A 13689-nucleotide genomic window follows, 5' to 3' on the forward strand; every position below is an offset into this window, starting at 1 on the left:
AATTTAATGATTGCAATGTTGGGGACTTGATGCCAGCTTTGTCAAGGAGCAGTGCTGGGTGCCCAACACAGGCACTGCCCCATTAGTTCTTCCAGACCTGCCCCACTCGTGGAGAAGCACTGAAAGCCTGTCTCAGAGGCCAGGAAGGCAAGCATTGGGCTGGCACCCCAGGAACCCTGTGGGCAAAGAGCAATGAAGCTAGATTCTGGCAAACAAGGAGGAAGGAAGCTTGTTTAATGTTTTTAAGGAGTCAGTGGAGTCCAGTAATGGCTGCAGGGGCGAAGGTCAGCCCAGAGTAAGGCAAATCCAGGAGGAAGCCTAGCCTGCCCTACAACAGTCCTGAGGCTCCGAACAGGTGGTAAGCCTGGCATGGTGTGCTACTGGGCCAACTTGAGAATGTGGAAGAGTGAGTCCATGCACCCTCAACCACCCCCGAGTTCACACACAGGCACAGCAGCCCTACTGGGCCAACCCTCCATGAGTCATCGCTGCCCAGGGAGAGGCAGCAGTTTGCATTCATGGAAAGTAAACTGGAGGAGATGGCTGGCACTGCCCAAGGTAATGACCCTTTGCCGTGGTGAGGTAGGTCAGGCAGGCTTTAGCCTCCTAAAGATGAGCCTTTGAGGCACAGCCAGCACCTGGCAGAGTGGAAGTGCCAGAAATGATGCTTCTCATAGCCCTCTGGCAGGCAAGAGTGTGGTTCGCAGGGCCATGGCTCAAACAGGGCATTGGGTGAGCTGGTCCATCACTGAGAAATTGGTCTTGAAATTGAAGCGGAACAGGATGAAGTGGTGGGGCTCCCCTCACCTGTACCCTAGTTCCCCACCCCCCAGTGTGTTCTGCCTCAGCTTCCTGACTAACCCCTTGTAGAATGCCCTCCAGCAGAAGACCTGGCCCCAAGCCATCCTCACTTGAGGGTATAATAATTTGTGGGCACAAAGGGCATCTTGCTGACCACAGCCTTCTGTGGCTTCCGCCGCACCTCCACCAGTAGCGGGGTACCTGGCCGACTGTACTCCAGCAGCACGTAACCCATTGCCACGTTCTTCTTCAGGCAGGGTGAGGGAGAGCCACTGGTCACAGTACCTGTCCGTGCAGAGGCCACGTGTCAGCACCGCCCTAACAGGCCATGCCCCACCCCCTTGGAAGGGGCAAGAGCCCTCCAACCTCTCTGATCCACCTACCAATCACAGTGCCCTCCATACTCAGGATGGGGCTGTGTGCCCGCATGGGAGCCCCCTCACACATTAGCCCCACACGCCTCCGCTGCACCTTGCCCTTCAGCTGGGAAGCAATGACTGCAGCTCCAGGGAAGTCCATGGCAGCTCGGCGGCGCTTCCCTGGAGCATGACACACCAGACTCAAGCCACAGGCCAGTGGACCCCTGGCCACAGGAGGTCCTATCTATAAGGGTCCCAAGTGACATCCATCAGCATTGAGACCCCTTTACTCAGACTCCCATAGGCCCTGTTCCTCCCTTACAATGTGGCCAGTTGGCCGCCCACTTCCTGCCCCCTGGTCTTGGAGGCCACACTGCCCATCTCAGCATGCTGAGGGTCCTCAGCATCTGATGGGCAAAGCCACCGTGGCACCTTCAGGGAATGGAGGCTTGGGATGGCTGAGTCGCTGGCTCCAGGCTACACAACCTTGGGGGCGGTCACAGACTGGCAGGTTTCATGGAGGGCCACCACAGCCTTTGGGATGCCATCCCTAGTGCCAACCCAACTCACCCAATGTCCAGCTGAGGCTGCCTTCCACAGGTGTGGTGTGCTCATCGATGTCGCTCCCGTACAGACAGAGGCCTGCTTCTAGACGCAGGCTGTCCCGGGCTGCCAGCCCTGCCAGCTTCACCTCTGGGTTTTCTAGCAGAGCTGTTGCCAGGCGGACTGCCCCTGCTACTGGCACGGAGATCTGGGTGGGACACCCGGGAGTAGGTGGGCTGCTGGCCCAAGTCCTGCGCCCTGCACGACCACCCTCTCCCCAGTTGTTGACACACCTCCACACCATCCTCTCCTGTGTAGCCACAGCGGGTCACACGGCATCTGGACACACCAAACACCTCCATCACAGCACTGGTCATGAAGGGCAGTTTCTTCAGGTCGTCTGCCACGCCGGCCTGGAGCACCTGGGCTGCAGTGGGACCTGGGCCCAGGGAGCCAGTGACCAAGTGTCCAGGTCCCAGGTCCCCTCAAAGCTGGACTGCAGCCCTTACTCAGGGATCGGAACAAGTCCTGAGCAAGTCCTCCACTATAGGTGGGAATAGATGCTCTTGCTCAGCCCATGGAGCTTTGGGGCCAGTGGGGGAAGGGCATGACACCCGGCTTACAATATGGCATACAAATCTCACACCATCCACACCTTCCTGCTGGTACAGCCTCTGCTAGGCCATCGAAGAAGCCAGCTCCTACCCCAGCCTGGCCACTCACCTTGCAGGGCTAGCAGGGCATTATCCACCACCTCCAGGCCCACATCGCTGCCCATGTTCTGAAGCTCCCTGACCTTGTCCTAAATGCAAAGACAGAAACACATCAGCTCCTGGGACCATTCCCAGGTGCTGTAGAGCTGGGCAGAGCAGGCTGGTTCTCATCTTACAAGACCATGGAACTAAGTGGTGGGGCTGACCCAAGCCCATGTCAGCCAGTTCTAATACCAGGCTCCAGCCCTCCACCCTCACCAGAAGATGCTCACCCAGGGCCTGAGGTCAGCTTTGCCTCCCCGCCTCCCCACCTTCCCTCTCCTCCCCCAGTGAAACCTGGCATGCTCCAGAGTGAACAACACTCTGGCCTATTGTTCACTCACTCAAAAGAGCTATTGTCTGAGCCCCTTGACCCTGCCAGGACTGTCCTGGACAGCAAGGACCCTGGTCTGTGAATACAGAAGATAGGGTACCTAGAACACAGAGGGGCTGTACCTGCATGAGGGCCAAGTCTTTGTCCCAGCAGCCAGCATTGGACACCACATACAGGTGCCCCTCAGAGGTGTTGGTCACAATCAGGTCATCTAAGATGCCCCCAGCTTCATTGGTAAACAGTGACAGTGTCCCCTAGCACCAAAGTGGAGCAATTTTGCATCCAGGTCCAGGAGGCAAACATCATCAGTCAGACACACCCCTGGGCCCACTTGGCCTCCATAAGGTCATGAACCCTCATGCACAGGGCTGGGGGGGGGGGTGCAAGGAACTGGTGGGTCACCCCAGGTGCCTGCTCAAGCCCATGGTGTTTGATCCTCATGTACTGAGAATGTTTTCAACCCTCCCCCACCTTGGGGGACCTCCCTGAACTGGCAGGGCACCTGCACCCCTCTCCACTCAGCCCTGAGAGCCCCATCTCACACGTGTATCCATGATACCTGGGACTGGCTGCTTTATCCCACCCAAACCTGGGACAACTCAGTCCATGCTCCAAACCCAGGACAGAGAGCTTCAAAGTCCACCTTGATGATTTCAAGTGCTCCACAGCAACAATGTCCCCAAATACTGTGAGGCTAGCCTCAGCCTCCCCACTGGGTGGACAAAGAGCCTGAGGTTGAGAGGTCATGTGAATCACCTGGGGGTCCTTTTAAAATGCAGCTTCTGATTCAACAGGCCTGGAGCAGAGCCCAAGAGTCTATTCCTAACAAGCTCCTAGGTCATGATGAGTCTGCTGGGTTAGGGACCACACTATGAATTGCGAGGGGTTAGGCAGCATGGGAAGATCACAGAAACGGGCATGAACCTGGGTTTCTGGACATGACTTAGGGACCTCAAGCCCCAAGACTGCAAAGTTGTGTCTTATCCATCACTGTGCTCCCAAGCCCCAGATGGGGGCTGAGCCCATTTGCTGGCTCATGACTAAGAACACCCCATTGAGCAAAAATAAGAAGGGCCCACCTGGTTTGGCCTTAGCTCTGCAATATCTCCAACCACTAGACTCTCCATCAGCTTCACCCGGTCACATCCATATATCTTGGTCTGAGAAAAAGATCAAAAGCCTAAGGACACCACGACAGTTCCAATCTGGAAGCCCACTGGTCAAGGAGGCATCCTCCCTGCCACGCATGGCACAGTCCAACCTAGCCGAAGTGACCAGTTTGTGGTTCTGCAGGTGGCAAAGACTCCACCTTCTGGTTCCCCCGCATCTACCAAAACAGGAGGGGGTGTCACGAGGGAAGGTAGGGAATTTGGAAGGACCCATTGCCTTCCTGAAATAACCCTTTTTCCCAACCAATACCCAGGACGGTGGGTGGAAATGGGTGGCAGCCCTGGAAAACCCAGGACATTGAGGTACACCACCAAGTGGGAGCAGGCTGGAGGGATTAGAGAGGAGCTGCTCGCAGACCCTGAGAATTCATTTCCTGCAGGCCATAGTCTGTGACACTCCTGAGACCTCCAACTCTTCCGAGAGGGTGGCCTTTGGAATCCAGCTCCCAGTGAACAAAGCTGAAGGTGGCACCACTGCGGACAGGGAGGAAGCCCTGGAGCCCAGAGCACTCCCCCGGCTCACCTGCAGCATGTGGGACACATCAAAGAGCGAGCAGTGCTGGCGCGTGTGTAGGTGCGAGTCGACGTGGCTGTCCCGGTACTGCACAGGCAGGCTCCAGCCCGCGAACGCTACCATCTTCCCACCATGGGCCAGGTGGAAGTCATAGAGTGGTGTCCTACGGAGCACGTCCTGCGGGCGGCCGGGCTCAGTGCCACCAGGACCCCAGCCCCAACCTTCCCCCACCCTCCAAGATTGGCACCGTGCCCCAGCACCCTCTGTCCCACCTGTGCGCCACTGAGCGGACGGCCCAGGACCAAGGGAAGCGCCTGCCCACGCAAGCCCCGGCCGGCCACCATGCTCACTGCCCGCTGCATTGCGGCCTGCGACCGGTGCAGCCGACGCACAGGGGCTACCACTGTCAGGCACGCTGGGAGATGTAGTCTGCGCCCTGGTCAGCCAAGTCTCTTTCCCACAAAGGGGATCAGAAGAGGGGCGGGCAGCCCCGAGGGTAGGGCAGGCGGGGCTTTAGCTCCAACTGTGCAGTGCTACCAGCAGCAGGGAAACAGCCCCAGGCACTTTGAGTTGACAGGGCAGGTTAGAAGTTCCCAGCCCAGTCAAGCTGTTCAGAATCTGGGCCAGGGCTAGACCGCCCTGCCTCCAGGGGGCAAAGTTCAGGCGGAGGGCTGAGAGGCTTGAATTGCACATTCAGGACATCAGGAGAGTAAGGTCAAATAGGAGGAGGGGGAAAGAAGGAGAGGACACTGGAGGGAGATCCAAGGGGAGCCAGCCCAGCAGGCCGAGCACTGCAGGAACCCGATCACATGTGAGGGTCTCCAGCTCTCCCACTGGGCGGACACAGGCAGCCAGCAGTCACGCATTCCACAAGTGTTTATTGACCTTGCTGCATGCTAGGCCCTGTGCTAGGTGCTGGGGGCACAGCTGTGAATGAAGCACTGTCCCTGCCACCCCAGAGACTCCCCCTCAACACACACACACAGAGGGCGATACTCCCTGAGCAAAGAACTGTGGTCATTACCCTCTTAGCAAAAGCTGAGTGGAGCTAAGTAAATGACCCTGCAGGGAAAGGTACCACCTGCAAGAACCCTGATGGGTGAGAGAAGAGGGTGGCCACCAAAAGGTGGCTGACCTTCCCCCAGAAAGCTGTTGAGCCATATAAATATCTGATTTTCCAGGTCCAGCACACTGCAGTGCTGCCTCATAGTCATCAGGGGCAAAGACAAAAAAAAAAAAGAGAGAAAGAGAGAGAGAAGCAGGATTTTCTCATTAGGACGAGCAGCCTGCCTTATTCAGTGGCTGGCATGGGGCTGTAGAAGACCTTAGCCTCTAGACACCAATGAGAAGCCTCACCTGGACCACTCCCCACCATGATCCCTCATCACCCTGAGCATGACTTTTGGAAGGGGGCAGCTAGGAGAAGGGACAAGGATGTACTTTGGGCTGTGTCGGATAGTAAATAGGTCGTAGGGCTCATTCTCAGACCTTGGCCTTGCCAGAGGCTCCTGCCAAGGCTAGGTGGGCAGACCCTCTTGAACACACATCCAGAAGATAGCTCAGAGACCGAGGGACTGGCGGCTCAAATTGCCAGCTTTGCTCCCTAGGCAAGCAGCAGGAATTGTTTTTTTCTTCTGTCTTTTCCCAAAATGTTGCACATCAGTTACAGCAAATGCAATGGCGACCCTCAAGGAAAACTGTCCCACTGGGCTCCTTTTTGACCACAGCAGCTATGTGGAAGCAGCTGCTGCTTGGATAAGGGCATCTTTTTGTGGACAGGACACAAAAAGGAAAGAAGACCACTAGGGGGCGCAGAAGAAAGTCGCGGGGCTCCTGTTTCTCTCTCAAGCTTCCAAACTACAACAGTGCCATGGCTTCAACAGCCTACAACGCTAGACAGAGCAGGTTCTAGTAGGTCACCCCAGTCTGCCGCACTCAGGTGAGGGAGAAGGCAGAGACAGAAGTGTGCATGTTGGCAGGAGCAGCACAGAGCACAGAGGGGTTCTTAGTAAGTAGAACTAGAGTGTTCTTAGGGTAGGAAAAGGAATTTCGGGTTGCAGTCAGGTGAGGACAGAATGCAATCCACCCCCACCAGGAGCTCATGCAGAAGCAGCACAGTGAGCCTCCTCGAATCTTGAGTCTGTGAATGTGGCCCAGACAGAATGGGCATGCAGGCCAACACTCGGAATGCACAGGGAAAGCACTTCAGCCTCTGATGGCCCAAACCAGTCTTCAGTGGGCAAGGAAGGTCAACATCTTGCTTAAGAGCCACAACTCAAGTGTAGGAGAGCAAGTTCAGGTCGTAACAGCCGTCCACCTGCAACACAAAAGACCGTCAGAACTGACCCGCTAAGGGCGATGGGGGCCACGCAGATGGAAGCAATCACTCACATCGAAGCGGCCGATCCTTCTGGAGGTGTGACTGGCCCGGATCATCTCTGTCAGCGCCCACATCTGCTGCACCTCGGAGGATACCCTGCTGGGGTCTGGGAGACCCTGCTCCAGAAGGAGGGGTCAGTGGCTGGGGGTCTCTCCCCAGCAGTGCCCTTAGAGCTCCAGAGAGGCTAAGTTGGGCTATGGGGCCCTCCAGCTGAGATCAGTAACATTTCCAGATGACTTGTGACACATGAGGTTGGGGTCTGATGTGCTGCAGGCGAGCCAACCCCACCCAGAGATACTTCAAATGCCATGGAACACCCAGGAGGAGACTGGCACAGAGTGAACCAAGGGCACCAGGACCAGTGCCCTGCAGATAGGGGCCCACCTGGACAGGAGAGCTATTCACACGTGGTTCTTACCCAGGATGAGGGCTTACCTCAAGGAGGGGTGCAGGCTGCTCACAAGGCACTGGGTGGGAGAGCCACTTGGGAAAGGTCATGGAGGGGCTCTGCAAAGCAAAGACATCCTGTCCTGAGGGAGGGAGAGGGGGAGAGTCCTGGGACCAGTTTCCAAGGTCCTGGAGCAGAGATAAGGGTCCTTGAACCTTGAACACTGGGAAAACCCTGTTCAGGGGTCCACAAAGGTCCAAAAGGCAGTCAGACTACCTAAGCTCTTCTGCTATGCAGAAGGACGCCCCAGGAACACAAGGCACAGAAGTATCTCCCAGCACCTGAAGGCTCCAGCTCTGAAAGAGACATGTGGCTCCAAAGGTCAGGGGATATGGGGACACAGCCTTACCTCTCTTTCATCATGATCTTTCAACACTCCCACCTGGCTGACTTCCATTATCTTTACCCATCCACTCCCACCCCTACCCCCAGCTCTGCCAGTCATGGCTCAGAGCCTCCTGGGCAAAGGGACAACCAACAGCTCTGAGCTCGTCACTTACCTTTGGTCCCTGCTGGTAGATCTGCAGCTCCTCCACTGTGAAAGACAGCCACAGAGGCGACGGCTGTCGCAGAATCAGGCGCAGTTCCAGTACTTTAGCCATGTCACACAGCATCTGACACATACACATACAAGGACTCAGCGAGGACTCAGCTCACTGACCAGGAGCCTCCCAATGAGCAATGAGCCAAGCTGCTGCCTCCCCAGGCCTTTGGGAAGGAAAGAACCGTAGTCCCTTCAAGGCCCTTCCCAAATAGCCACAGCCCAGGAAACCCTTGCCCTGCTCATCCTTCCTGGTAGCCTGGCCCAATTCTCAGGCCCCCGGTGAGGCCTCATCTGGGCGGCCCTGGCCATGCTGAGTCCCAGCTGACCTGGTGCTTGAACAGCGATACATACTCCTGAGCTCCCTCCTCACTGTGTGGGTCAGGCATCAGGCAGTAGTCCCGCAGGCAGGTCACCCACTTGGCTGGTGTGTGGATTGAGGTGTACTGGCGAACGCGGATGCTCAGAAAAGCTGTGTAGTAATTCTTAAATGTAATCTCCTGCAACTAGAGCACACACAACCCACCATGACGAATCAGACCCAGGCCCTGGGCCTGAAAGGCTCAAAGGCACCATCTCCTCCTCCCCTCAGGAATGTCCTCCTCTACCAACCTAACAAGCATCCTTTTGGGGCTCAAAAACAATTTCACTTTCTTAAAGGAGCTCACAGTCCAAATGAGCAAGTCATATAAACAACAACTACCCATCTTGCCATATGCCCAAGATATAGCCGGAGGTCGGAGCCCTTACTCTGGAGGAGGCAGAAAATGTACAGAAGAGGCCTGAAGGCAGAAGAGGTCACTAAAGGGGCCAAGAAAGGTAGAGAATGTAAAAGTAGCACATAACAGTGGGTGATTTAGCCTGGCTACAGCAGTTCTCATCTCTGGACACTCATCAGAATCACCCAAGAAAGTTTAAGTATACACACACAGGCTCCACCCTACCGAATCAGGATTTCCCAGCTTATACTTAAGGACCAGCATGAGTGAGAACCACACTCTATTGGACAAAGTGCATGGGGCCAAGACGTAGGCAGGGCACAGACACAAGGTGGCCCTGAATGCCAGGCCATCAGAAAACAAAATTTATCCTTTGTGTTGAAGTCCTGCAGTGTCCCATCACTCTGCCAACTGATGTGGAAGTGCAACTGGAGACTGAAATCTGGAGCCAGCCCTGGCTGGGTAGCTAAGTTAGTTAGAGCATCACCCTGAGACACCAAGGTTGCAGCGTGTTTGATCCCCCGGTCATGGCACATACAAGAATCAACTAATGAGTGCATAGATAAGTGGAACAACAAATTGACGCTTCTCTCTTTCTCTCTTCCCCCCTCTCTAAAGTCAATGATTTTTTTTTTAAAAAACCCAGAAGTTATCAAATTAAAAAAACCCAACAACCTGGAGCCATTGAAAGGTGCCTGATGCAGGATGAATTGAACCTGACCTCCAGCAGAGACTGTAGGGATGGACAGGAGGCAGGTTTGGGGGTAACTCATTGTCTAATGATCCCCAGCCAGTGGCCAGGGACAAAATGACCTCATCTATATTTGGCTCCCAACTGTATTTCCAACACCCAACCTGCTATCTTGGCACTTCCCTGTCGATGCAGTTCTGGTTATGGGGGCGAGATGGTGCAGAAAACAGAACAGTAAGCTGCCTTCTAGTACAATACATATGTATTAACTGAAGGAATAAATAAATGGATAACTGATTTTCAAGGGCGAGGCCAGTGCCAAGGCTTTGTGTAAAAGATTCGACACCTGGGACACACCCGAGTTCCCAGGTCAGCCCCGCCCACGGGGCTTGCTCACCTCGAAGGGCGCGACGCTGGGGAAGGTGACATCGATGACCAGCACACCAGGCCGGCCTTGGGAGGTCCGCACATCGCCCACTTGCAGCGCCACGGTGCCTTTCACATGGCAAGGCACCAGCACGCGGGACATTGTGCCAGCGGCTCGGGGAGCAAGCACAACCGCCGATTCTGGCCTCGGACTGCTGGTTCTTCCCGGCGTCCCCAACACAGCCCCCACGAACTACAACTCCCGGGAGGACTCGCGCTTGGCCAGCCCAGCCAATCACCAATGCTCAGGGCGGGCCCCGAGTCGGAAGTGCCTGAGGAAGTGCTTCACCCGAGCACTGTGAGAGCCTTGCAAGTCTCCAGGTACTCTCTCTACAAAACCGCCCGTCGCTTTTGTAACTAAGCCGTCCGGAGCCCTTTTGTCGCCTCAGGTCTCTCTGTTACTACCGTGCAGAGGGGTCGTCAGTTAAAGCCTGTAAAGCCATGAACACAAACGATCATAAAAGTGCTTGCCAACATTAATTGCAAAAATAGGTATAAATCTTGCCTTTTTTAAAAAATGGGTAAAGGATTTGATCAGGTAGTTCACAAAAGATAAATAGCTAATACGTCCATGACAAGATGTTTAACGTGATTATTCATCAAGGAAAGGCAAATTAGCATCCCCTCACAGCCACTAAAAAACAGGCTAAAATTAAAGACTGCCAAGGATATGGACTGCCCAGAACCCTCATCTATTGATTATTTTTGGCTACTTTGAAAAACAGTTTGGCATCTCTTTAAAAACTAAATTTATATCTACAATATGGTCAAGTGATTGCACTCCTAAGTATTTGCCCCCCAAAATGGAAGCATAAGTCCACCCAAGAGCTTTATTCATAATAGCCAAAAAATGGAAATAATCCGGATGTCCAACAGATGAACAGAAAGACTAACTGTGCTGTATTCATACAATGTAATACTACTTAACAATTAGAAGAAATTAACAAGTCCAAGTGTCTACCAACAGTTTAGTGTTAGTGGTTATTGTTACTATTATTATCCTGACTTGTTCATTCAATATTGCTAGGAGCTTTCCTCCCCTGGATCAGAAATTTGACCCAAGAAGAGCTGATACTTCAGTCCAAGTCCAAAAACTGGAAAAGACCAGAGTTCCAGCTCAAGTAATCAGGCGGGAGGAGTTTACTTTTATCAGCTTTTTTTGTTCTATTCGAATCTTCAATTGATCGGATGAGGCTCACCACATTAGGGAGGGCAATGTGCTTCACACAGACTATTCAAATGTACGTTTCACCCCAAAATACCCTCATGGACACACACCCAGAGCAATGTTTGGCTAAATATGTAGGCAACCTGTGATCTGGTCAAGCTGACACATAAAACGAACCATCATAGAATATGTTTTTAAATGTCCACGTTTGTGATTTTTTTGTTTTGTTTTCCTCCACTTACTCATTTCTAGTTTTATTCTATTGTGATCAGAAAAGATACTTTGTATAATTTTAATCTTTTAAAATTTCTTAGGACTTGTTTTGTGACGTAACATATAGGCTACCCTGGAAAACATTCCATGTGGACTTGAGAAGAACGTGTATCTTGTTGTCATTGTGGAGTGTCTATTAGGTCCAGCTGTTCACGTCCTCCTTTTCCTTACTGGTCTTCTGTTTGATGGTTCTATTCATTAGTGAAAGTGGAACACTGAAGTCTCCCTCTATTACTGTAGAACTATTTCTCCTCTCAATTCTGCTGGGTTTGCTTCATATATTTTTGGGCTCTATTGTTAGGTGTGTATATGTTTATAATTTTTATATCTTCTTGATATATTGTACCTTTTATCAATATATTTCCTTCTTTGTCTCTTGTAACCTGTTTTGATTTAGGTCTTATTTGTCTTACAATAATATAGCCAAACAGACCTCCTTTAGTTACTATTTGCATGGAATATATTTTTCCAAGCTTCGACTTTCAGACTCTTCGGGTTCTTATATCTAAGATGAGTCTCTTGAAAATAGCATATAGATAGTTCTTGGTTTTTTTTAATCCAATCAGTCTTTAATTTTAATTTTAATTTTAGATTTTAAAAAATATTTTATTTATTTATTTTTGGAGAAAGGGGAAGGGAGGGAGAGAGGGAGGGAGGGAAACATCCATCAGTTGCCTCTTGTGCGCCCCCAAATGGGGACCTGGCCTGCAACCCAGGCATGTGCCCTGACTGTGAATTGAACCAGCGACCTTTCAGTTTGCAGGCTGGCACTCAATCCACTGAGCCACACCAGCCTGGGCTTAAATTCTTTTTAATAAGATATTTTTCTTAGCTCAAAATATGATCATTTCAACATAAAACCGATTAAAAATGTTAATTAGACATTTTACATTATTTTAGCCAAATCTTTGACATCAGGTGTGTATTTTACTCTTAACAGCACTTCTCAATTCAGATTAGCTACATTTTAAGTGCTCAATAGTCACGTGTGCCTCGTAGCTACCATATTTGACTGCATGACTCTAAAATATAAATCCTGGAAAGGCAGGACTTGGTCTGTCTTGTTCCTGGCTAAATTCCCAGTTCCTGGCACATAGTTGGTGTTCGGTTAGTGTTTGTGGAATTCCTGAATGAATGGAAAAGCTTTGCACTCATTGCACTGGTCCATGCAATGGACCATGCACTACACCCCTAGGACTGGTCTGCTTCCTGCCTCTGAGAACAGGTATCCTAGCCGGCAACTTTCAGCATAGTCAGGACAGTAGCGCCACCTGCTGGGGAGTAGAGAACCACCCACCGGTAAAAATAGGCTCCCAGACTCAAGGCTGGTAGGGCTGGCATGGGAGGGAGGTGGGCTCTGGGTGGGAGGAATGACATTCTTTGCCTGAGCCTTGGACCCTCAACTTTCCAAAGGTCTTTCCAAGATCTTATCTCCTAGTATTACCAAGGTAACTATTGTATCAAGAATCCCATCAAGCCATGGCTAGTGTGGCTCAGTGGATTGAGCGGTGGCCTGCAGACTGAAAGGTAGGCTGTTCAATTCCCAGTTAGGGTGTATGCCTGGATTGTTGACCAGGTTGGGGGTGTACGAGAAACAACTGAGCTATGTTTCTCTCCCTCTTGTTCTCCTTCCTTTCCCCTCTTTCTAAAATAAATAAGTAAAATCTTAAAAAAAAAAATCCCATCAATAATCAAAACAAGGAAACCATGCAGGGCTCCACTTTGCATGGTTCACACCTAGATTCTGAAAGTGGCTGTTTGAAAGAGTCTCCTTCAAGCCAGCCTTCTGCCCAGTTCTTCTTAAATTCTGTTGGGTGCCCTGGCTGGGAACTGAACCGGCGACCTTTGGTTTGCAGGCCTGCGCTCAATCCACTGAGCCACACCAGCCAGGGCAATACATATATTCTTTAAAAAATAATAATAAATTATGTTGTGTCTAGGCCTTTGGAGAACCGAATGAAAGCCAACCTCCTTCAACACACACACACACACACACACACACTCTCTCTCTCTTTCTTTATCTCTCACACACACATGCACACACAAGTTGCTCTTGCTTATATACATAAACTTCTACCTTGGTCCAATGGTATAGCGGATCTCCAAAAGCAATCAAGTATCTGATCCAGGCAGGGAAAGCCCTGAGGAATATTGAATGAACAAAGCAGGATAATAATAGTAAAAATAATAATAACAATCACTAACACTTATTTAGCATCTTCTGTGTGCTAAGCACTCACTGTCCTCTTTGTTTGTGTTCTTCACTCAGCTCATTCCCCTTCAAGGTAGAAATTGCAATCATTCTCATGTCACAGGTAAGAAAAACTGAGTGGAAATGTTCAGTAACTTGCCCAAGACCATCTAGCTGATGAGTGGCCCTACTGGGGTTCACCTCTGGCAGAAGGATACCACGTTGTACATTGAATCTAGTCTCAACTCTATAAAAGTTTATATTTGACAAATACTTGCTGAACTTTTTTGTCATATAGGCATACAGCAGTGGACCAAAGCCTCTGTGCTCGTAGAGTTTTCATTCTCGTGGAGGAGACAAGGCAAAGCAGTTTACATGTG

General features: G+C 51.5%; 3 protein-coding genes and 1 non-coding gene across 6 annotated transcripts in view; 1 reads left to right on the forward strand and 3 right to left on the reverse strand.

Moving 5' to 3' along the window:
- Positions 1 to 168: 168 nt before the first annotated feature.
- Positions 169 to 5181, reverse strand: AMT (aminomethyltransferase). Of its 2 annotated transcripts, XM_024566044.4 has the most exons (9): positions 4745 to 5181; positions 4482 to 4649; positions 3869 to 3949; positions 2912 to 3043; positions 2427 to 2505; positions 1997 to 2142; positions 1731 to 1911; positions 1185 to 1340; positions 176 to 1086 (listed from the first exon to the last, which is right to left on the reverse strand). In XM_024566044.4, the coding sequence occupies exons 1-9, from the start codon at positions 4832 to 4834 to the stop codon at positions 908 to 910; spliced, it is 1212 nt and encodes a 403-aa protein (XP_024421812.1). In that variant the 5' UTR covers positions 4835 to 5181; the 3' UTR covers positions 176 to 907. The 2 variants fall into 2 exon arrangements, with proteins under 2 accessions (XP_045056132.1, XP_024421812.1); XM_045200197.3 differs by lacking the exon at positions 1185 to 1340 and having other exon boundaries at positions 169 to 1086.
- A 149-nt stretch (positions 5182 to 5330) lies between these two features.
- On the reverse strand, positions 5331 to 9881 carry NICN1 (nicolin 1, tubulin polyglutamylase complex subunit). Of its 2 annotated transcripts, none has more exons than XM_024566042.4 (6): positions 9649 to 9881; positions 8171 to 8347; positions 7801 to 7914; positions 7288 to 7359; positions 6864 to 6968; positions 5331 to 6789 (listed from the first exon to the last, which is right to left on the reverse strand). In XM_024566042.4, the coding sequence occupies exons 1-6, from the start codon at positions 9778 to 9780 to the stop codon at positions 6748 to 6750; spliced, it is 642 nt and encodes a 213-aa protein (XP_024421810.1). In that variant the 5' UTR covers positions 9781 to 9881; the 3' UTR covers positions 5331 to 6747. The 2 variants fall into 2 exon arrangements, 1 of the variants encoding a protein (XP_024421810.1); XR_006656297.2 differs by lacking the exon at positions 5331 to 6789 and adding an exon at positions 7517 to 7596 and having other exon boundaries at positions 9649 to 9852.
- On the reverse strand, positions 6105 to 6239 carry LOC112310021 (small nucleolar RNA SNORA16B/SNORA16A family). The gene has a single exon (XR_002975339.1). It is a non-coding gene; the product is annotated as a small nucleolar RNA SNORA16B/SNORA16A family (small nucleolar RNA).
- A 96-nt stretch (positions 9882 to 9977) lies between the features above and the next one.
- The window catches only part of DAG1 (dystroglycan 1), a 65352-nt gene continuing 61640 nt past the window's right edge, over positions 9978 to 13689 (forward strand). Inside the window, exon 1 of the mRNA XM_045200192.2 lies at positions 9978 to 9998. The gene's annotated coding sequence lies outside the window, so the exon portion shown is untranslated. The remainder of the gene's footprint in view (positions 9999 to 13689) is intronic.

This window comes from Desmodus rotundus, chromosome 8 (assembly GCF_022682495.2).
Source record: "Desmodus rotundus isolate HL8 chromosome 8, HLdesRot8A.1, whole genome shotgun sequence".
Taxonomy (NCBI): Eukaryota; Metazoa; Chordata; class Mammalia; order Chiroptera; family Phyllostomidae; genus Desmodus; species Desmodus rotundus.

Coding starts and splice junctions, on each gene's coding strand:
- NICN1 (XM_024566042.4), bottom strand. CDS start 9,780: ATGTCCCGCGTGCTGGTGCCTTGCCATGTGAAAGGCACCGTGGCGCTG. Junction 7,915..8,170: donor TATCGCTGTTCAAGCACCAG/GTCAGCTGGGAC, acceptor TGTATGTGTCAG/ATGCTGTGTGACATGGCTAA. Junction 7,360..7,800: donor TCTACCAGCAGGGACCAAAG/GTAAGTGACGAG, acceptor TTTGCTTTGCAG/AGCCCCTCCATGACCTTTCC.
- AMT (XM_024566044.4), bottom strand. CDS start 4,834: ATGCAGCGGGCAGTGAGCATGGTGGCCGGCCGGGGCTTGCGTGGGCAG. Junction 2,143..2,426: donor TGCCCTGCTAGCCCTGCAAG/GTGAGTGGCCAG, acceptor CCCTGGGCCCAG/GTCCCACTGCAGCCCAGGTG. Junction 1,087..1,184: donor TATGGAGGGCACTGTGATTG/GTAGGTGGATCA, acceptor CTGCACGGACAG/GTACTGTGACCAGTGGCTCT.